This window comes from Topomyia yanbarensis, chromosome 3 (genome assembly GCF_030247195.1).
Source record: "Topomyia yanbarensis strain Yona2022 chromosome 3, ASM3024719v1, whole genome shotgun sequence".
Lineage (NCBI taxonomy): Eukaryota > Metazoa > Arthropoda > Insecta > Diptera > Culicidae > Topomyia > Topomyia yanbarensis.
This window is the reverse complement of record NC_080672.1, coordinates 74,867,809-74,889,696: the sequence shown is the minus strand read 5'-3', so window position 1 is coordinate 74,889,696 and position 21,888 is coordinate 74,867,809. Positions and strand designations below refer to the sequence as shown.

General features: G+C 41.3%; 1 protein-coding gene across 1 annotated transcript; it reads right to left on the bottom strand.

Moving 5' to 3' along the window:
• Window positions 1-1,918: 1,918 nt before the first annotated feature.
• On the bottom strand, window positions 1,919-7,516 carry LOC131687005 (uncharacterized). Its single transcript, XM_058971040.1, has 5 exons — window positions 4,979-7,516; window positions 4,166-4,831; window positions 3,766-4,096; window positions 2,478-3,700; window positions 1,919-2,347 (listed from the first exon to the last, which is right to left on the bottom strand). The coding sequence occupies exons 1-5, from the start codon at window positions 7,514-7,516 to the stop codon at window positions 1,919-1,921; spliced, it is 5,187 nt and encodes a 1,728-aa protein (XP_058827023.1).
• Window positions 7,517-21,888: the final 14,372 nt, after the last annotated feature.

Genomic DNA, 21,888 nt, shown 5'->3' with positions numbered 1-21,888 from the left:
TGCAATAACCATCTCGAAGGAATTGTCTAGCAGAAATTCTTTAAAACTGATGCACGAAATATGCCTGATGATGTTTGCAATACCTTCAAACCCATCCAACTAGGGGAGGGTCCAATGCTAACAGTATTTATTGCGAGAAAATTCACACAAAAAACGCTTTTAATCCACCTAACAGTGTGATGAGACATTTCTTATAACTTTTATAACTCTCTTCGGATATTATATCGTTTGAGAACATTTAGAACTTGATGTTTCGCTATTTTTTTTGATAACACATACTACATGGGATAGTGGCAGGACTCAGAGAATCGCTCAAATCAGCATAGGACAACATCAGTGCTAGAAATCTCAAACCAAATCAATGGGAAAGCGAAAAAATGGCCCATAAAATAGACATACCAACGAATTATTGTTAATGCTCTGTTAATAAAATATCCAAATTGTGGTATTCCTATTGAATTGAATTTTCCTAAAGGGGTTATATATTGTACTGAGCCAAAAAAATCGATTTTTTTAATCGATTTGAAGTTTAGACTTTACTCAAATTTCCAACGCGACTGAGAACTAAGACATCAACGCTTTTTCTTGAAAAGGGCGATACTAGCAGTGATACAATTCAAAGAAAATCAACAGTGAATATTTCCAGACTTGGTTTTATATCCTATTTAGGAGCTATTGTGTTTTTTTACATCCTAGATTGCATAATTCAGTGATCGAAACCCAAAACTTCATGAAGTATTTGAAATTATTAAATTAAAATTTGTGTTTGCTATTGAAATTGACAAAATGGTAGTATCGCCCCTTTGGCGATTGTTTACTTTTTCGGTCCCACCTATCAGCATTGAAGTATCGTCCTTACGTTTTTTACAATACCAATTTTACAATTGGTGGGGGTTTGGTGAAAATCGATCTTACTGTCCAAACGGCATAATTCCGAAACCGTATGTTGTCCGATAACAATATTCCGTCTCTTGTAATTTATTCTTTCGTGAAAAGGTTACAAAATCCTAAATATATATATATTATAAATTAGTTTTTAGTTCAATTTTAGTATATAAGTGCATCTTACTTTAGTGGATTTGTTACCGGTTGACTCAACAATATTCGCGAAGAAATGGTTTCTGTCAGCATGGACCGGATTCTAATTTTCTACCTAGTATAAGTGTTCATTTATTTTTAAGACAACTCAATTTTGATAGTTCATTTTTTCTCACCTTTGCATAAGCTAGAATTAGGTAGCGTGGTTTTAGGTTAAGTATTACAATAATTCACCGATTCACCTCTATATAAAATATTTAGATTTAACTTTAATTTTGATTAGGATTTCAATGTATAGTATACCTGACTTATAGTAGTGTTCCAATTAGATGGGATATTAGTTATTAAATTAATTTTAAGTTTAGCTAACAACGGATCAATTTATCTGCTTCACTTGCAATCCTAATATGCTTCTTCGATGGCCTATTTGTCTCCCCTTTGACCTTTGGATTGCTGCTGACAATCCTCGCACAATGCAAAGGGTGTGACTGCGTTTACGATACAGGGGCGTCGTACTGATAAGGAGTAATTGTGCAAATTCTCGATGTGGCGGAAACAACACTCCCCCGGGAATACGCCAATGGTTTCCCTAAAGCGTATTAAGTCTAACGCCTACGTCGAGGATAGCTAGCTTCACGGCGGGTCTCTCATATATACCATTTACCGTTTGTACAGTTGCCGATCTTACCTGCCCATCTTTAGCTTGTTTAGTAGCAATTATTCTACCTTTTGGCCAACAACTGCGAGGAAGTTTTGGGTCGACTATGATGACTATATCATTTACTTCGAGAGGTTTTACTGGAGCAAACCATTTCGTCCTACGAGTAATTGTTGGTAGGTAATCGCGAAGCCACTGTCGCCAGAAGTCGTTCGCCATATTCTACGACTGTTGCCAGCTGTTCCTTAGCACGATTGGATTGTCAATGTAAGGTACCCATGACTTGAGGCCATTCGATGATCCTAAGAGGAAGTGATTCGGAGTCAATACTGGGGATTCATCGTCATCAACAGGAATGTCGGTCAGAGGACGCGAATTGATGATATTTTCGACCTCCAACAGCATGTTTTCCAAAACTTCATCGGTAGGCAGCCTACTGGTTTTAATTTTGTGCAGATTCTGTTTGACGGAGCGGATCAAACGTTCCCAAGCGCCACCCATATGCGGAGATGCGGGAGGAATGAAGTACCATTGAGTATGGCTTGAGGTAAATTCCTTAGCTAGTTGATCATGGTTGAGATTTAGGATTGCGGTCTGAAGTTCCTTGCTTGTTCCCTGGAAATTCGTTCCTCGATCACTGGTATTCCCCTTCTGCTCATAATTTTCGAATAGCCATAATGCAGGAATCCGTAGATAATGTGTGAGCGAGTTGTACGTAGATAGCACGAGTTGTGAGACACGTGGCTAAGACTCCCCACCGCTTCTCCGTGCGGCGTCCTACTGATACCAGCATTGGACCAAAATAGTCTATGCCCATGTGTGTGAATGGACGAGCGAATACAGCCAGACGCTGCGGCGGTAGGTCGCACATTGCAGGAGGTTGAGGATTTGCACCGTCGATTTTGCACTGCTGGCACTCCCTCCGGATGTTATTGTATGTAGCCTTTAGTCGAGGGATTCTGTAGCGCTGTCGCAACTCATTGATGATGGTCTGATGATTTTGGTGGTTGAATCGATTATGTACATCAGCAATAATAAGCCGTGTGATGTGATGATCTCGTGGTAGGACTATAGGATTAGCAGCATCATGGTGAATGAATGGGCTATTTTGTGCTCTACGACGGATTCGAAGGACATCGTTCTCGTCTAACACAACACACTTGTTGAACAAAGCGCTGTTCCTAGAAATTTCTCGTTTTGGTCCTTCTAAAGAGCGATTCCTCATGAGAATAGCAATTTCATCGGCGTAAGCAAAACTTTGAGCGAGACGAAACAAATAGTATTCGGCTTTCACAAACTCTTGCTTGATCAATGGACCGCAAATTAGATTCTTCTTCTTCACGCTTCGCTTTAGGTTTCCGATGTAGCGCAATACGTAGGCTACTCGGCGCAAGAGTATTTTCCATCCAGAGAAATCCAGCGGTTCGATTACTGGCTCACATGAAGCAACATGAAGTAGCAGGTGAGGACGAAGTTCTTCAACTGTTGACGATTCGACGAGTTTTGGAGATTTTGGCCATTCTCTTTCCGGAAACCAGAGAAACTCTGGACCTCGAAACCAGCGGTTAGACGCGTCGAGATTGGGAGTTCCTTTCCACTTAGTTCCCTCGTCCGCAACATTCAGTTTTGTCCCAATCCAGTACCATTCGGCTGCATTCGTTGCATCCAGGATCTCGCTGACACGAAATGCAACAAATTGGCTGTATCGTCGATGATCCGAGTTCAACCAATATATCACATCTCTAGAATCAGTCCAAAAGAATCGCTTTATCACTTCGAATGAGAGCGATTTAGTGATGGTTTCCGCGAGGCGCATGCCGATCACTGCGGTCTGTAGCTCGGATCGCGGAATAGAGAGGAACTTTAGAGGTGCCACTTTCGTTTTGGCACCGACCTGCGCGCACTCTATAATGTCCCCTTGACGAAATCGTAAATAAATTACCGCAGCAAAGCCATTTTCGCTAGCGTCTACGAAGGCATGCATTTGTACTTCTGTATCCGCTGCTAAAGATGTTTGAACCCGATAACACCGAGGGATTCTGACTGAAGTAACTTGAGGTAAAACTGACAGCCACAGTAACCACTTCTCGGAGTGTACATCTTCAATCGGGTCATCCCAGCCGATCCCGGATCTCCAGATCTCCTGTAAAGGACTTTAAGGAACATCAGAAAGTGTGCAATGATGCCCAACGGATCGAAGATCATCATAAGCATTCTAAGCACTTCCCGCTTGGTCGGTCGTTGATGGCCTGAGAGGAGGTCTTGAGCATATCGTGCAGACAGCTTGTATGTGAAATGATCCGTCACAGTGTCCCACCACATCCCAAGGACCTTTTCAGTGGCATTTTCATCGCCGATACTTAGGTTCTTCTCGTCGGCGGTGGCTCCGTGTAGTTCTGCCTGTACATTGACTGAGTTTGAAATCCAATTTCTCATCTCAAATCCAGCTTTTGCGTGGATCATTCAAACATCGTTTGCTATCTGCAAGGCTTCCTTTTCTGATTCGACGCTAACAAGCATGTCGTCGACATAGTGCTGCTTCGTGATGGCATGGACTGCGGCTGGGTAGTCCTGCTGAAATCTTTCCGCGTTGTGGTTTTTTATGTACTGTGCAGTACTCGGCGAACATCTAGCACCGAACGTCATTACCATCATAATATATACACTGGGATGGAGATCTTCTGGCTTATCTTTCCAAAAGAATCGTTGGCAATGCTGATCATCCTCACGAATCTGTACCTGATGGTACATTTCACGAATGTCTCCACACACCGCCGTTTTGTATTCCCGGAATTGTATTAGTACTGTTAGCAAAGAAGTTAGCTGGTCCGGACCTTTTAGTAGTACCGAGTTTAGAGAAATTCCGTGAGCAGTTGCAGCTGCATCCCACACCAGCCTTGTCTTACCCGGTTTGTTCGGGTTATCCACTGGGAAGATTGGAAGATACCACACTCTTGTGTGAGGTAAACGCAGTTCTTCAACAGTTAATTTCCGAACATAACCTTTGGTGATGTAGTCGTCGATTTTCGTGGTAAGAGTTTTTGCCAAAATTGGATCCTTCCGCAGTCGGCTATCTAGACATCGCCATCGCCTTAATGCCACTCCTTCACTATCTGGTAGTCGTACATTATCGTACTTTCACAAGAGGCCAGATTCAAAACGACCATTTTTTGGTCTTGTTAATGTTTCAAGTAGCGTTTGTGCTCGTTGATCCTCTGTTGACAACATTGGCTTGCCCGGGGTATGGATTCCGAGACTATAGAGTGTAAAATAGTTTTTTACTGCTTTGTATAGCGCTCCATCGATCTCCAGATTGCACTGGCATACTTGAAGGCTATGATAGTTCACATAGCGAAAGGCCTTCTCCTCTCCTACACAGCTTCCGTATACGGCCCATCCGAGGCGCGTTTTAACGGCTATTGGTTCCTTCGGTTTACCTTCTCGACTCTCTTTAGCATATCCGAGGCCTGCGTGATCTAATCCTATAAGCAGCCTTGGACTGACATTGTGGTATGATTCTAGTGGTAGCCCGCGTAAATACTGGAATCTCTCCTGCATGTTTTCTACCAGCAACGTTTGCGGTCGAATTTGCAGCGCTCCAATTGTTTGTATTGAGGACAGGTTGTACTTTTTTGTCGAATCTACGTTTCCGGAAATTTGTAAGCTTACCCTTTGTGAAGAGCTTTCTGTCCTCCGCGCACCACCCGTCCATTTTAAGCATAACGATTTTGCTGGTCCTTTCAATTCCAGCTCATCCGCAAGGGATTGTTCTATCAACGTAAGCTCAGATCCATCATCGATAAATGCGTGTGTTCGAATTGTTTTCGAAGGTCCATACAGAATAACAGGAACAACTCTAAAGAGAACTTCCGATTGTCCTTGGTGCACGTTACACGTCGGTTCGTTGTTTTGCCCCACTACAGTCGATGGCTCGTTCGATGAGGCTGATTTTTTATTATACTGACCTTTACTAGTGTGCAGAAGAGGGTGATGTAGGTACGAACAACCATCAGTACCACATATTTTTTGCTTGTTACACGATCCGTTGTGCTTCCTGAGGCATTTTCGGCATAGTTTACGTTCCCTCACCACTGCCCACCTAGACTCACAGCTGAATTCCGCGAAGCGTTTACAGTTAGTTAGTGATGAACAGCTCCCTTTGCATACTATGCACTGAACGCTGGACGATTTTTCGAGAACAAATGTCGCTTTCTGGACAGGTCTCGTGGGCCTTATGCCCTCGCTATCCGTTGCTGAATGATAGTTGAGAAACGTATCCTTTCTGCTTGTTCGCGGCCGTTGATCCTGACTGGGAGTTGTCATAATGGCACTTGCATCCTCTGCCGTGGAGTATAACCACGAGCTGAAATCAAGGAGATTCGGTGTAGGGTTACTTCTAGAAAACTTGGCCCAGTCTAGCTTCAGGGTCGGTGGTAATCTTTCCACCAGCTCATATCGCAAGGAGACATTGTATACGAAGTCACTCACTTCGCAGGCCTGAATCGTTGCAACCAGGTTCTCGACCGTCAATGCGAAATTGACAACCGTTTCTAGTTTTTCTATATTCAGCGATGGTAAGCCTCGTACCTTGCCAATTATTGCCTGGACAATGGCTTCTGGCCTTCCATACAGCATCTTCAGAGTGGATAATACTCCAGAAACGTTCGATGGATGAAGTAATCGGCACCTAACTGCCTCCAATGCCTTACCTCGCAAGCACTTACGAAGCCGCAGCATGTTTTCTTCGTTAGAGAAACCGCACATCTGAGTGGAGGTGTTAAACATTGAATAAAATAGAGGCCAGTCCTCAGGGCTACCGCTAAACTCCGGAAGGTCTTTGGAGATAGCCTGACGCGCAGCAATTTGACTGCGGTTCAATATGCACACAGTTTCATCGTTCACATTTTCTGTTAGCTGAGGCAGCCTTGGTGGTACTGACTGCTTTGGCGTGGACCGTTGACCGGGAACGAACTCGTTTACTTGTAGGGTTGGTGGTTGATCTATGTGCCGTTGAGAATTTGAAACATGGCTCTCTAATGGCCCTTCCGAGTGGTTCGGTGCGCTTCTATTATGGTTTTCTCCAGCAGTCTCGGATAGATTCAACTCACCAACGCGTTCAGTAGCAGCTATCCAGTCTTGTATTTTCAACATTTTGTTGGAATCGGTTTCGCTCACAACTGAGACAGCGTCCGTTTCATCTTCTAGTGGAATGTCGTACATACGTTCAATATAGCGTTTTTCTAGCATAAACTCAGCCTCCAGCTTCTGCAATGCCAGATCTCTTCGTCTTTTTGACTCACTCTTCGAGCTACCCATCTTGCTCTGGGACAGCGATTTCCTGTCCTTTGGCAGTCTATCCTTACCAAAATTACTAAGAATCTGGTCACCGGCAGTATTTTGTTCCGATGGAGTGATTGGGTCCTTTATGACATCGCACATGGGACAAATCCAACTCACATCTGCAATTCCTGCCGATACCTCCACACAGGAGAAATGATGCCCTAGGTCACAAGTATCACACTGCACCATTCTACTGGTGTCAGGTTCATCACAGGACTGACAATGGTTTCTTCTAACCTTGCGCGGAGGGTTCCGTCTCACATTATCGTTGGATAAAATCTCGACCTGCTTCTTGGCCTCTCCACTACTGAGATTATCTGTTCTCTTCGGTATAGTTCCAGTTCGAAGGTATGACCTTTTATCGTCAACATCTTCCTTCGAGGTCTTACTACCGGTAGTGGCTGGTGTAGTACCCAGACCATCTGATGTCTCCGCGATGGATTTCTTCTCTGAATCGTTCTTCGATTTCTTCGACGGCATCTTTAGAACCCTTAAAGATTTTGTAAAATGTTGTCCGATAACAATATTCCGTCTCTTGTAATTTATTCTTTCGTGAAAAGGTTACAAAATCCTAAATATATATATATTATAAATTAGTTTTTAGTTCAATTTTAGTATATAAGTGCATCTTACTTTAGTGGATTTGTTACCGGTTGACTCAACAATATTCGCGAAGAAATGGTTTCTGTCAGCATGGACCGGATTCTAATTTTCTACCTAGTATAAGTGTTCATTTATTTTTAAGACAACTCAATTTTGATAGTTCATTTTTTCTCACCTTTGCATAAGCTAGAATTAGGTAGCGTGGTTTTAGGTTAAGTATTACAATAATTCACCGATTCACCTCTATATAAAATATTTAGATTTAACTTTAATTTTGATTAGGATTTCAATGTATAGTATACCTGACTTATAGTAGTGTTCCAATTAGATGGGATATTAGTTATTAAATTAATTTTAAGTTTAGCTAACAACGGATCAATTTATCTGCTTCACTTGCAATCCTAATATGCTTCTTCGATGGCCTATTTGTCTCCCCTTTGACCTTTGGATTGCTGCTGACAATCCTCGCACAATGCAAAGGGTGTGACTGCGTTTACGATACAGGGGCGTCGTACTGATAAGGAGTAATTGTGCAAATTCTCGATGTGGCGGAAACAACACCGAAATTTTTGAAGTTTTAAACTTATGCAGAATTAATTTTTCAGAAAATAGTAACAGAGTTCGTGTCTTTATCGAATTTGTTGAGACTTTATTGTAGTCATGAATATTAACCTGAGAAAATTCACCATAAATACTTCTTGGACGATATACCGTTAAAATTATTTTATCAAATGATGCGCTGTTTAACGTTTGTAAAACTCATCGAAGATACTAAACCTCCGAAATTGGCGGTTTCAAAATGATGTTATCTTGACCTTAAATTACTGTTTTTGAACATTTGACCTATACATATAATTGGTCATACAACAAAAATCAAATGCTCATCAAAATCGATCAGGACCTGCTAGAGTCGAATGGAAATCGTCATTTTTCATAAATTTCTCTCTACATTGGGAAAGTGTTATCCTCGTTATTAATCATATTGCTTAATCCAACGGTGACCAAAGCTGAAAACATATTAATCATATTACGTTTTCATCTCAACTCGACGCATTACCAAAATAAAAACCTGTTTTAATCCACCTAGTGGTGTAATTGTGCTTTTCTCATTTGTCCAAACTACGATTCCATGGCTGGTTATGTTCAATACAATGGTGGAAATGAATATTACATGTTCAGTACGATTTGCACATACGTACAATGGATAGCCACGATCTTGAGATACTATGTGATACTGAAACATCGCTTGAAACCAGCGGCGGATCATGGAAAAAGATCCGGGAGGTCCGGGTCCTGCCGAAAATTTTCAACTTAAGAAATTTTAAACTAGTTTTTATTTTAAAGTAGCAACCCCTCACTGCATACTCCCTCCGGGCCGGTATGACTGATGATTTTTAGAGTGATTGCATTACCTTTCTATATGAGAAAGGCAAAAATGTACCAAAGTCCAAAAAAATCAATTTTTGTCAAACATTTTTTTCGAGTTTACATCAAATCTCAATGTTTCATGCATTTAAAGTCATTTGGCATCAAAAATATAAATTTGATTTTGAAAATTTTTCATTTCAGTTTATATGGGAATTTGCTGTGTGATTGCACTCTTCAACTCGTAACTCCGGAACAGAAATCAATAAAAAAAAATTCAATAGCAGCCGATGGGAAGGTTGTACCTTTCATTTGAGACTAACTTTGTGCAAATCGGTCCAGCCATCTCTGAGAAACAGAGGTCACATTCTTTCCACATACACACATACCCACACACAGACATTTTCCGATCTCGACGAACTGAGTCGATTGGCATATGACACTCGGCCCTCCCGGTCGGGATTAGATTGACGAATTTTAGGGTGAATGAAAAAGGCAAAGACATTTTTAGCAAATGTTGAAAGTTATGCATTTTTTTGGTGAGCAGTTCTATGTTTCATAGACATTAAATCAATTTTAACTTAGCTTTCTATTAAATAAAGACCCTTATTACGGTACATCTCTACAAAAGCGAGCTCAATTTGAAAAGAAATCTGAGGATTATGATTGATTACAGAACTCTGGAATTTTCTATTGGAATGTTTTCAGGCAGGAATTGATATTGATGCAATTAGACAACTGTGAAATCAAAACCAATACATCAGTTACATATCAGGACCCCGACAATTTATCAAAAGTCCTCATGATGTTTACAACAACAAGTTATCAATCTACGGATCAGATAATTGTTATTATAATATTGAATTAAATCAGTCTGCATCAATAAATTTTCAACTTCAATCCAAAATTTGTTTTTGGGTGGGGGGGGGGGTGTGTTGTATGGTGTTAAACCCCAAAACCTTCTCTAGGCTACGCCGTTGCTTGGAGTTATTTATTTCGCTTTTCATTTTCTGATATGTTTCAGATCGATCCGATGGTTATAAGTTAGAAAAATTGCAGTCAGAAAGTTCGTACAAATGAACATTTTTGTACTGATAAGTTATCAAGTTCCTTCCAGACAACTTGGAAGTGTTCGGTGATTATTTCTAGCGGTTGTAGATAGTAAAATGAAATACAAAATTCGTTTTATCGAAATAATGTTTAGCTCATTTCAATGGATTTTTACTATATTGAACAATAAATAGGCGACAAAGAGTAATTCACAAACAATAAGCCATAACTTTTAAAGTATTCAAAATAGATATTTAAAGTCTTTAGTAAAGTTATTCGCAAAAGTAAGAGCTACAAATTTGCTGAAGACATCATTTCGATATAATCACTTCCAAGAAAATTTGTGAAAATATCTCACTCATAGGGGGATTAATCAGCAAAAGCACAATACCAAAAGAAAGGGCATATTACCTTCATTAAATTCTCCGAAGATACTATTGACCTAAAATAAGCCGTTTTGGCGTTAATAATAGATTACATGTTTTTGGTCATATTTCTGGTAATGGGAAATGATAAAAATCTTTCGTCCGCATTTAATGTTAAATATCTCTTTTGATAATAGTCCGATTTCAACAATCTATAGCTTGTTCGAAAGGTATTCGTTGAAGCTGTTTAAAAACATATAAATTGTTAATCTATATTGTCGATTTCGGCAGATAATTTAAAAAAAACTGCGAAAAACGCCATTTTTACGCATTCAACCATTCATATCTTGGAAACTAAACACCAGAATCAAAAACAAATTAATAGCGTTCATACTGTTTTTTAGTTCTTTCATTTAAAATTGGTTTGGATAAGATCGGTTCAGCCATTGCTGAGAAACACGAATGAGAATTTGTCCGTTACATACACACACACACAGACACACACAGACACACACAGACATTGTCCCAAATCGTCGAGCTGAGTCGATTGGTATATAAGACTCGGCCCTCCGGGCCTCGGAAAAAATCTTGAAAGTTTGAGCGAATTCTATACATTTCTTTTATAAGAAATGTAAAACTACGCAGATTATAATCATCTAGTATGATAACTCGTAGAACGGCGTCGCATCGAAGATATTTAGAGAAAACCGAGCTGTAGAGTGTTTCAGCTTACAGCTAAACTGTTCGTTGGAAACCGAGTTTCCCACATAATACGGGGCTAGATTTGGTGAAGAAATAATTTTTTTCCGGGACAAAGAGTGCTTCCAGGAAGCCATCAGTGCGCGAAAACTATCGGCGTCGGTACAGTACTCACGTTAGGTACTTTTGGTTCGAGTTGCTAGACAGCACACGGCTGCGATAGTGTACGTGTATTTTTTCGAGTTAAGTTTTTTTCGTTCTCGTGTGCTTCCTGTGTAATAGAAGAGCAAAAATTAGTGAGAAATTTCTTTTTACTCGCCTGAACAACCAGAACTTTCCTGTGTGGAGAACAGGTATGAAAATGTGTCTGAAGCGCGAAAAACTGTGGAAAGTGCTACTGGGTGTGACGCCCGATCCAGACGAGCTGGAGAAGCTAGATGAGAAAGTGCTGGCTACTATTGTTTTGTGCGTGGATGACAGTCAGCTTAATCTCGTGCGCGATGCTGAGTCAGCGTTAGCGTAGTATTTGCAGTCTGAATATGACCGAAGGTGACGATATTGAGAAGCATTTGTTCGAGCTTGATGAAATCGTGATGATTTATTAGAGCTTGCCTGTCTTTTTTCACCAGTTTGGCCACCGGGATCCAGCGGCATTGGATGAGCTCTGAAAGAACGAGCTAACCGACGACTTCAAGATTCAAAACTGCGGGATCCGACAGGTTCAACCTTGCCATTAAAGTAAATCAGCTAGAATTCCATTTCCTAAAAGAGCGAGCAATCGAACCCAACGTGTTCTAGATGTTATCCACACTGATGTGTGCGGGCCGATGTCAAATGTAATACCCGGTATTTCATAACAATCATTCACGATTATATTAGATACACTGTCGTGTGTCTGCTGAAACGGAAAAGCGATAGAGCAGATTGCATTAAAAGATGTGTCGCGCATGTCAAGAAAATGTTTGGTCGGGTTGTTGTAAGATCAGATGGTGGAGGTGAGTACCCCGGTCATGACCTGAAGGTTTTATGAACAAGAAGGCATACATGCGCAGTATACTTCGGCCAGGTACCCTCAGCAAAACGGACTGGCCACCGAAAGAATCGCTTCCTCCAAGAGATGGCCAGTTGTATGTTGCTGGATGCAAGGCGTGATAAAAAGTGGAGGTGGTGACTGTTGTGACTCTTTGTAGCCATATTAGATGGTTGACCACCAACTCACAAACACGTCCAGTCGTGCTAACTTTCGCCAATAGAATAACGCTCGAGATCCATCTCAGCGGCTGCAACCCTCCGCTCTAGCTCAGTTACGCTCTCATCGATTCGTATGATCTATACCCCGAAGCTCAATAACCGCTGCGACAGCAACTTTCTTCGTCTCTCGTACACTGGAACCGATCGTACGTTCATTCTCGCTATCTCTCTCAACCGCCGCGCGTCCCAAATACACACACACTGACGTAACCTCGGTCGCTGCAGTCACTCATTTGCACGATATACGGGAACTCAACAACAGCTTTCCTGACTCTCCTTGGCGTTCGTGTAAGGTGAACTCACATCCATCACCAGTTCGGGCAATTTCTATCAGGCTCACTACAGTTATTTCCTATCATCTCTCTACCGTCTCTATAGAAACGTTTATTGCATATCGCACGCCGTCTCTTGCTCTCACCAATACAGTCGAGCCGCTTCCGGCTAGGTAGTTTTTTCTATGTTTGTTAATACACTGCGAAATCGATTTACAAATTCTATGTTACTTAATTACCCAAACTGTCATCTACTACAGTGACCACAACTGCGTACTTACAGAATAGATTACCATCTCGTACCGTAGATAGAACACCATACGAAACCAACACTAGCTCATTTAAAGGTATTTGATTGTACAGCATTCATTCACATGACCGATGTCAAGCTGTCTAAGTTAGACAGTAAGGCGAAGAAACTGTTGTTCATGGGTTACTGCAATGATAGAAAGGTCTATAGATTCTTTGACACGAATACACATGAAATTACAATTAGTGGTCGATTTGCGGAGTTTCAGGAGTCACCAGAGTCGGGTGAACTACCCCTAGCGGAAGAACCTGTTGAAGTTGTAATCACGACCGATGTAACAAAAAATCGAAGCAAGGCGACTGGTTCTGTGCAGCCAACAGACCAGGATGATTCGGAGAAAGCAGATTTCTTAGGGTGAGATGACGAACAGCAATCGGACGCGACAGTGCAAGATCAAAAGCGAAGCATCAGAGGCATTCTGTCAAGGCAGTAGGAAGACTACGTTGTCAGTGCCGCTATGCTAGCACATGAGGAGCCAGCAACTTAAGAAGAAGACTTTATTGGTGCCGAACAAGGACTGTGGAAGGAAGCTGTGGCAGAGGAATACCAGTCACTTAGGGTTAACAAAACGTGGAAGCTCGTTTAACTGCCGGGAGACCACACACCATTTAGAAGCAAGTGGGTGTAAAAGCATGACAGTGTTGGCAATGTGTGCCGTTTGAAATCCCGCCTTGTAGCGAAAGGGTTCTTGCAGAAATTCGGGGCGACTCAGACGACGTTACGGATTCTCCTAAGCTGAAGGCAGAAGTGTAGCAACCTAAAGGTTTTGTTATACCTGGAAATGAGAAGTTCGTGTATCGGCTCGAGCGTAGCCTTTATTGTATGAAGCATTATAGGGATGGGCGATACTGAAAAAAGTATCGATACTTCGGTATCGCGATACTTTGGATTATTACGATACTGAGTATCGATGTATCGGAGGAAAAGTATCGATACTTTCGATACTATCGATCGGTAATAAACAAATGCATATTTAAAATTTGTTAAAATCTGTAATTTAAAAAAAAAATAAGTTGTGTTTATCTATGAATGTTATTTGGAGAAACCTACAGTAATCCAAAATGATAATTTATTCTGAAATTTAAAAAAATGGGAAACTGCAAAATTAGAAAATGAAATGAGGAAAAACAAACATTAAAAACTGTAAAGAATGCATGGTGTCATCAACAGAAAAGATGTACCCGTTTTAGTTTACTTACTATGCAATAGTGCCTTTCACTAGGATTCCATGGTTGGCTATGTTTACTATAACTTTAAAATATTTGTATTGGACTGTCACAATTTTTTTAACCATCAGTAATCGTGGGCTGCAAAGCCAAGCAATATAATATTAATTTCAAATGGTTTAATTTTAAAAGAATAAATTGCCACCCTGGGTCGGTGGTGTTCCTCGTGCTGTTTCCATAAAACAATTTTCTGATGTCCGTGCCTCATAAGGGAAGAGCAATAGTATCGTAGAGATCAGTCTGCTTCCTTATCTCATTTTCGCACAGATCTGAAGTCAAAAAGCGCACCGCTTGCTAATAGCATACAAACAAACAATACTACCCGCGCCGCTCTAACGTGTACGCGTAACATATATATAATTCTCCCATTACGAGAAAACACAATCGCTATTGACTTTTGGCAGACCCGTCTTAGAGCTACAGTGCGCGAGGTGGAACAGTTAATCAAGGTGAAAATGGAACTTGTTCTTACAGAAATTTCACACATACAACTATATCATACGAGACAAGTAGGGCTAATAACGTTTAACTCCTTAGCCGAGGCAGAAAGCTTCGTAGCGAAGAACAACATGCAACACGACGGAGAATATCAAAACGTCAAAAACAAAATGCCCGTGTATATGGACCTTAATCTGACAGAAATTCGCCTTCACGATTTGCCACCTCGCACTAGTACTGATTATATTAAAAGATTCATATCCGTCACAAATGGCCCTTTGGAGAAACTTTTTTCCCTGGCATTCTCAACGGTGTTCGGGTGGTGCGAATGCGGCTGAACCAACCTATACCGTCTTACTGGACTTTCGAGGGTGGATCATATCCTATGCACATATTCTAAGCAGACGCCCACGTGTCAGTTCTGTAATCAGACGGCACACTACGGTAAGCCATGTACCAAAATAATTAAAGAATTCATATCTTCTGAATATCTGACACGCGACTAACACAACAATTGTACACTAGTACAAAAACTACAACTATTGCTACAGTAACACCTATCGGCTCTTATTTTTAAATTTCTTTAATTAATTGGCCTGTGCACAATAAATCGACCGATCAATCGACACACACTGCACTGCGAGCCGCGTCCGCCAACACCGCCATTAAGCTGTGGAACAATGTTTGCAAACACGGCCCGCAGCAAAAGTCAATCCACGTCGACTCGCCAGTCGGCCACGCCTGTGCGCACAAGCTGGTGGTTGATCGTTAGTTTTTAACAGGTGCAGAGTATGAAAAAACATATAACTCAAAACTGCCATAGCCCTCTCGGTCTCCAAGATGCACCACTATCCAACTAGGGGAGGGTCCAATACTAACAGTATTTATTGCGAGAAAATTCACACAAAAAACTACGCAGATTATAATCATCTAGTATGATAACTCGTCGAACGGCGTCGCATCGAAGATATTTAGAGAAAACCGAGCTGTAGAGTGTTTCAGCTTACAGCTAAACTGTTCGTTGGAAACCGAGTTTCCCACATAATACGGGGCCAGATTTGGTGAAGAAATAATTTTTTTCCGAGACAAAGAGTGCTTCCAGGAAGCCATCAGTGCGCGAAAACTATCGGCGTCGGTACAGTACTCACGTTAGGTACTTTTGGTTCGAGTTGCTAGACAGCGCACGGCTGCGATAGTGTACGTGTATTTTTTCGAGTTAAGTTTTTTTCGTTCTCGTGTGCTTCCTGTGTAATAGAAGAGCAAAAATTAGTGAGAAATTTCTTTTTACTCGCCTGAACAACCAGAACTTTCCTGTGTAGAGAACAGGTATGAAAATGTGTCTGAAGCGCGAAAAACTGTGGAAAGTGCTAATGGGTGTGACGCCCGATCCAGACGAGCTGGACGAAGCTAGATGAGAAAGTGCTGGCTACTATTGTTTTGTGCGTGGATGACAGTCAGCTTAATCTCGTGCGCGATGCTGAGTCAGTGTTAGCGTAGTATTTGCAGTCTGAATATGACCGAAGGTGACGATATTGAGAAGCATTTGTTCGAGCTTGATGAAATCGTGATGATTTATTAGAGCTTGCCTGTCTTTTTTCACCAGTTTGGCCACCGGGATCCAGCGGCATTGGATGAGCTCTGAAAGAACGAGCTAACCGACGACTTCAAGATTCAAAACTGCGGGATCCGACAGGTTTGTCAACCTTGCCATTAAAGTAAATCAGCTAGAATTCCATTTCCTAAAAGAGCGAGCAATCGAACCCAACGTGTTCTAGATGTTATCCACACTGATGTGTGCGGGCCGATGTCAAATGTAATACCCGGTATTTCATAGCAATCATTCACGATTATATTAGATACACTGTCGTGTGTCTGCTGAAACGGAAAAGCGATATAGCAGATTGCATTAAAAGATGTGTCGCGCATGTCAAGAAAATGTTTGGTCGGGTTGTTGTAAGATCAGATGGTGGAGGTGAGTACCCCGGTCATGACCTGAAGGTTTTATGAACAAGAAGGCATACATGCGCAGTATACTTCGGCCAGATCCCCTCAGCAAAACGGACTGGCCACCGAAAGAATCGCTTCCTCCAAGAGATGGCCAGTTGTATGTTGCTGGATGCAAGGCGTGATAAAAAGTGGAGGTGGTGACTGTTGTGACTCTTTGTAGCCATATTAGATGGTTGACCACCAACTCACAAACACGTCCAGTCGTGCTAACTTTCGCCAATAGAATAACGCTCGAGATCCATCTCAGCGGCTGCAACCCTCCGCTCTAGCTCAGTTACGCTCTCATCGATTCGTATGATCTATACCCCGAAGCTCAATAACCGCTGCGACAGCAACTTTCTTCGTCTCTCGTACACTGGAACCGATCGTACGTTCATTATCGCTATCTCTCTCAACCGCCGCGCGTTCCAAATACACACACACACTGACGTAACCTCGGTCGCTGCAGTCACTCATTTGCACGATATACGGGAACTCAACAACAGCTTTCCTGACTCTCCTTGGCGTTCGTGTTAGGTGAACTCACATCCATCACCAGTTCGGGCAATTCAAGAGAAAATTTTCAATAGGACGTAAGTAACATTGAGAGCCTCTCTTTGTTTACTTTCTCTTTCGTTTATTACGACGTCATTACAACACTTTGCACTAATTTTCCAGTACATATCGAAAGCCAATGGTTTTTACTAGAATATTATGCAAAGAGTAGAGTAGTAAATGTTGAAATGGCCGAGTAATGAACAGAAGAGAGACTCCAAAGAGAATCTCTCATTGTTACTTACGTCCTATTGAAAATTTTCTCTAGAATTTCTATCAGGCTCACTACAGTTATTTCCTATCATCTCTCTACCGTCTCTATAGAAACGTTTATTGCATATCGCACGCCGTCTCTTGCTCTCACCAATACAGTCGAGCATGAACGCTTCCGGCTAGGTAGTTTCTTCTATGTTTGTTAATACACTGCGAAATCGATTTACAAATTCTATGTTACTTAATTACCCAAACTGTCATCTACTACAGTGACCACAACTGCGTACATACAGAATAGATTACCATCTCGTACCGTAGATAGAACACCATACGAAACCAACACTAGCTCATTTAAAGGTATTTGATTGTACAGCATTCATTCACATGACCGATGTCAAGCTGTCTAAGTTAGACAGTAAGGCGAAGAAACTGTTGTTCATGGGTAACTGCAATGATAGAAAGGTCTATAGATTCTTTGACTCGAATACACATGAAATTACAATTAGCAGCGATGCTCGATTTGCGGAGTTTCAGGAGTCACCAGAGTCGGGTGAACTACCCCTAGCGGAAGAACCTGTTGAAGTTGTAATCACGACCGATGTAACAAAAAATCGAAGCAAGGCGACTGGTTCTATGCAGCCAACAGACCAGGATGATTCGGAGAAAGAAGATTTCTTAGGGTGAGATGACAAACAGCAATCGGACGCGACAGTGCAAGATCAAAAGCGAAGCATCAGAGGCATTCTGTCAAGGCAGTTGGAAGACTACGTTGTCAGTGCCGCTATGCTAGCACATGAGGAGCCAGCAATTTATGAAGAAGCCTTTATTGGTGCCGAACAAGGACTATGGAAGGAAGCTGTGGCAGAGGAATACCAGTCACTTCGGGTTAACAAAACGTGGAAGCTCGTTTAACTGCCGGTAGACCACACACCATTTAGAAACAAGTGGGTGTAAAAGCATGACAGTGTTGGCAATGTGCGCCGTTTGAAATCCCGCCTTGTAGCGAAAGGGTTCTTGCAGAAATTCGGGGCGACTCAGACGACGTTACGGATTCTCCTAAGCTGAAGGCAGAAGTGTAGCAACCTAAAGGTTTTGTTATACCTGGAAATGAGAAGTTCGTGTATCGGCTCGAGCGTAGCCTTTATTGTATGAAGCATTATAGGGATGGGCGATACTGAAAAAAGTATCGATACTTCGGTATCGCGATACTTTGGATTATTACGATACTGAGTATCGATGTATCGGAGGAAAAGTATCGATACTTTCGATACTATCGATCGGTAATAAACAAATGCATATTTAAAATTTGTTAAAATCTGTAATTTAAAAAAAAAATAAGTTGTGTTTATCTATGAATGTTATTTGGAGAAACCTACAGTAATCCAAAATGATAATTTATTCTGAAATTTAAAAAAATGGGAAACTGCAAAATTAGAAAATGAAATGAGGAAAAACAAACATTAAAAACTGTAAAGAATGCATGGTGTCATCAACAGAAAAGATGTACCCGTTTTAGTTTACTTACTATGCAATAGTGCCTTTCACTAGGATTCCATGGTTGGCTATGTTTACTATAACTTTAAAATATTTGTATTGGACTGTCACAATTTTTTTAACCATCAGTAATCGTGGGCTGCAAAGCCAAGCAATATAATATTAATTTCAAATGGTTTAATTTTAAAAGAATAAATTGCCACCCTGGGTCGGTGGTGTTCCTCGTGCTGTTTCCATAAAACAATTTTCTGATGTCCGTGCCTCATAAGGGAAGAGCAATAGTATCGTAGAGATCAGTCTGCTTCCTTATCTCATTTTCGCACAGATCTGAAGTCAAAAAGCGCACCGCTTGCTAATAGCATACAAACAAACAATACTACCCGCGCCGCTCTAACGTGTACGCGTAACATATATATAATTCTCCCATTACGAGAAAACACAATCGCTATTGACTTTTGGCAGACCCGTCTTAGAGCTACAGTGCGCGAGGTGGAACAGTTAATCAAGGTGAAAATGGAACTTGTTCTTACAGAAATTTCACACATACAACTATATCATACGAGACAAGTAGGGCTAATAACGTTTAACTCCTTAGCCGAGGCAGAAAGCTTCGTAGCGAAGAACAACATGCAACACGACGGAGAATATCAAAACGTCAAAAACAAAATGCCCGTGTATATGGACCTTAATCTGACAGAAATTCGCCTTCACGATTTGCCACCTCGCACTAGTACTGATTATATTAAAAGATTCATATCCGTCACAAATGGCCCTTTGGAGAAACTTTTTTCCCTGGCATTCTCAACGGTGTTCGGGTGGTGCGAATGCGGCTGAACCAACCTATACCGTCTTACTGGACTTTCGAGGGTGGATCATATCCTATGCACATATTCTAAGCAGACGCCCACGTGTCAGTTCTGTAATCAGACGGTACACTACGGTAAGCCATGTACCAAAATAATTAAAGAATTCATATCTTCTGAAACCAACACCGCCAAACAGCCTTCGACATCTGCTGATACACCACAGACAGCTGGCCAACAAATTAATACTGGACGAACAATATTCCACGATATCGCCAAGCTAATAGTTAACATACCTAGGGAAGAAATAAACAAGAAATAAGACGGCTATGCAAAGTGTGTGTGTGTATGTGTGTGTGAAACCTATCCCATCTCCCACTGGCTGGCAGCGGTTTACAGAAAAAAGATACATGCATGCAAATAATTTGATTCCAGGGTTTGGGTAGGTGCTAGCTCAATTGATTTGCTGAATCCATTAACCATTTCGTATACAGGGCAAACCGTTTTCCGAGGCAATCGTTCCATCAACCAGCCCCGCCTTAATGTAATGTTTGTATCAAATGGATTTTAACATTACAATAAGACTTTCGATTCCTTACATAACGTAAGAAATTGACACGTATTTAGTGTATTTAATTGAATATAATATAATTCATATATAAATTAGTTTATATGTATAGAAAAATATACCAGTTTATCTATTTTACCAATGATACACAGAGAACTTCATGCAGTCGTCGACAGATCTCTCCATCCTCACCGCACGCATTGGATATACTCGGTCCATCCACCCGACGAATACTCACCTGAAGTATACTCCAGAAAATACATAAAAATCACAGCAGAATAAGAGGCCGAAATAGAAAACATGGAAGGTCTGCATATGTCTGTTTCAATATGCACCGAGGAACAAAAACACGCAGAGCCCACACAGCCCCTACTCACGTCGCTCACACTTCGCCGCGATTCCCATGCACCCCACAGAATACACCTCCAGCAAGCACCCAACGAGTTAACAGGCTGAATACGCCCAACGCACAAATTCTACAGCGGAAAGAACGAGACAGTGAAAAAACTGCCATCGATGATCAAATAAAGCTCTCCGTGTAGTGTGCATACTACCCACTTTTCAGTGGGTTCGTCTCGCTTTTGTAATAGCTTGGTTCTTCTCACTCTCTCGTTCGCAGCAACAGCGTTCGTACAGAAGTGATGAGCGGCGGACGTGGAGGTGTATTCGTGATATTCGTACGTTCCGTTTGTCTCCCCTCCTGATGATGCTTCTGCGAGGAAGAAAAACCTTCGAAAAACGCTTTTACGAGTCGTCCCACGTCAGGAATCTATTTTCTTCAACGTATCCCATATTGTCCGACGATCCTTTGGTACTTTTTCCCAGCTAATAAACACTCAGAAACGTCCCGAAATGGCAGCAATTTATGAAAGAGTTTTTCACTTCACACGCGACGAACCGACCGACTGAAGTTTCGAAATTTTTTCAATAAGACGGCTATGCCAAAGTCATCCAAAAACGCAAAAAGTACCAAACATGTAACAGCGAAAATCAAAGCTCCAGCGACGGCGACATGGACGTAAACACGAGCGAGAGAGAAGGCAAATGGAATAATCAGCAAGCTGCAGAGGGCCAATCTGACCATTGCTCCTAACCAAGAAAGAAATTAATTCAAGAAACGGAAAGCGTGCGCTCGCAATAGACGGCAGCAACAATATATGGCTTTTTGTTCTATTAGTTTTGATGAATTGTAATTTATTTCCTGAATTGTATATTATATTCAGAAAAGTCGAATGGTCGTTGGAGTTAAAACCTTAATAAATAAATAAACAAACAAACAAAAAATTAATAAATAAACAAATAAATCATTTATCAAAATCAATGGCTGTGGGTTCAGACTTGGGTTGGCCATCATGGTGTTGCACGTAACTCGTAGGAAGAATTCTTATTGCCAAGTATTGTGCCTATGATTGCTTCAAACACCAAAACTCGTTGGCGCTCAATATTTTCAATATGGTTTTAATATTGGCCTTGGGAAAATTTACGGATCTGACTTATATAGATATTCCATAATTGACCAAGACAACACAGTTCATTTTTCCGGAATATAAAATTATGAAATTCGATAGGAGTCTATGGTGAAATGGTATAATGCGACTTTATTTTTGCCATAAGGTCATTTCCACCGGAACTTCCGGCATTGTCGATACATTGT

Coding starts and splice junctions, on each gene's coding strand:
- LOC131687005 (XM_058971040.1), bottom strand. CDS start 7,516: ATGCCGTCGAAGAAATCGAAGAACGATTCAGAGAAGAAATCCATCGCG. Junction 4,832..4,978: donor ATGGAGCGCTATACAAAGCA/GTAAAAAACTAT, acceptor CTCTTGTGAAAG/TACGATAATGTACGACTACC. Junction 2,348..2,477: donor TTGGTCCAATGCTGGTATCA/GTAGGACGCCGC, acceptor AATTATGAGCAG/AAGGGGAATACCAGTGATCG.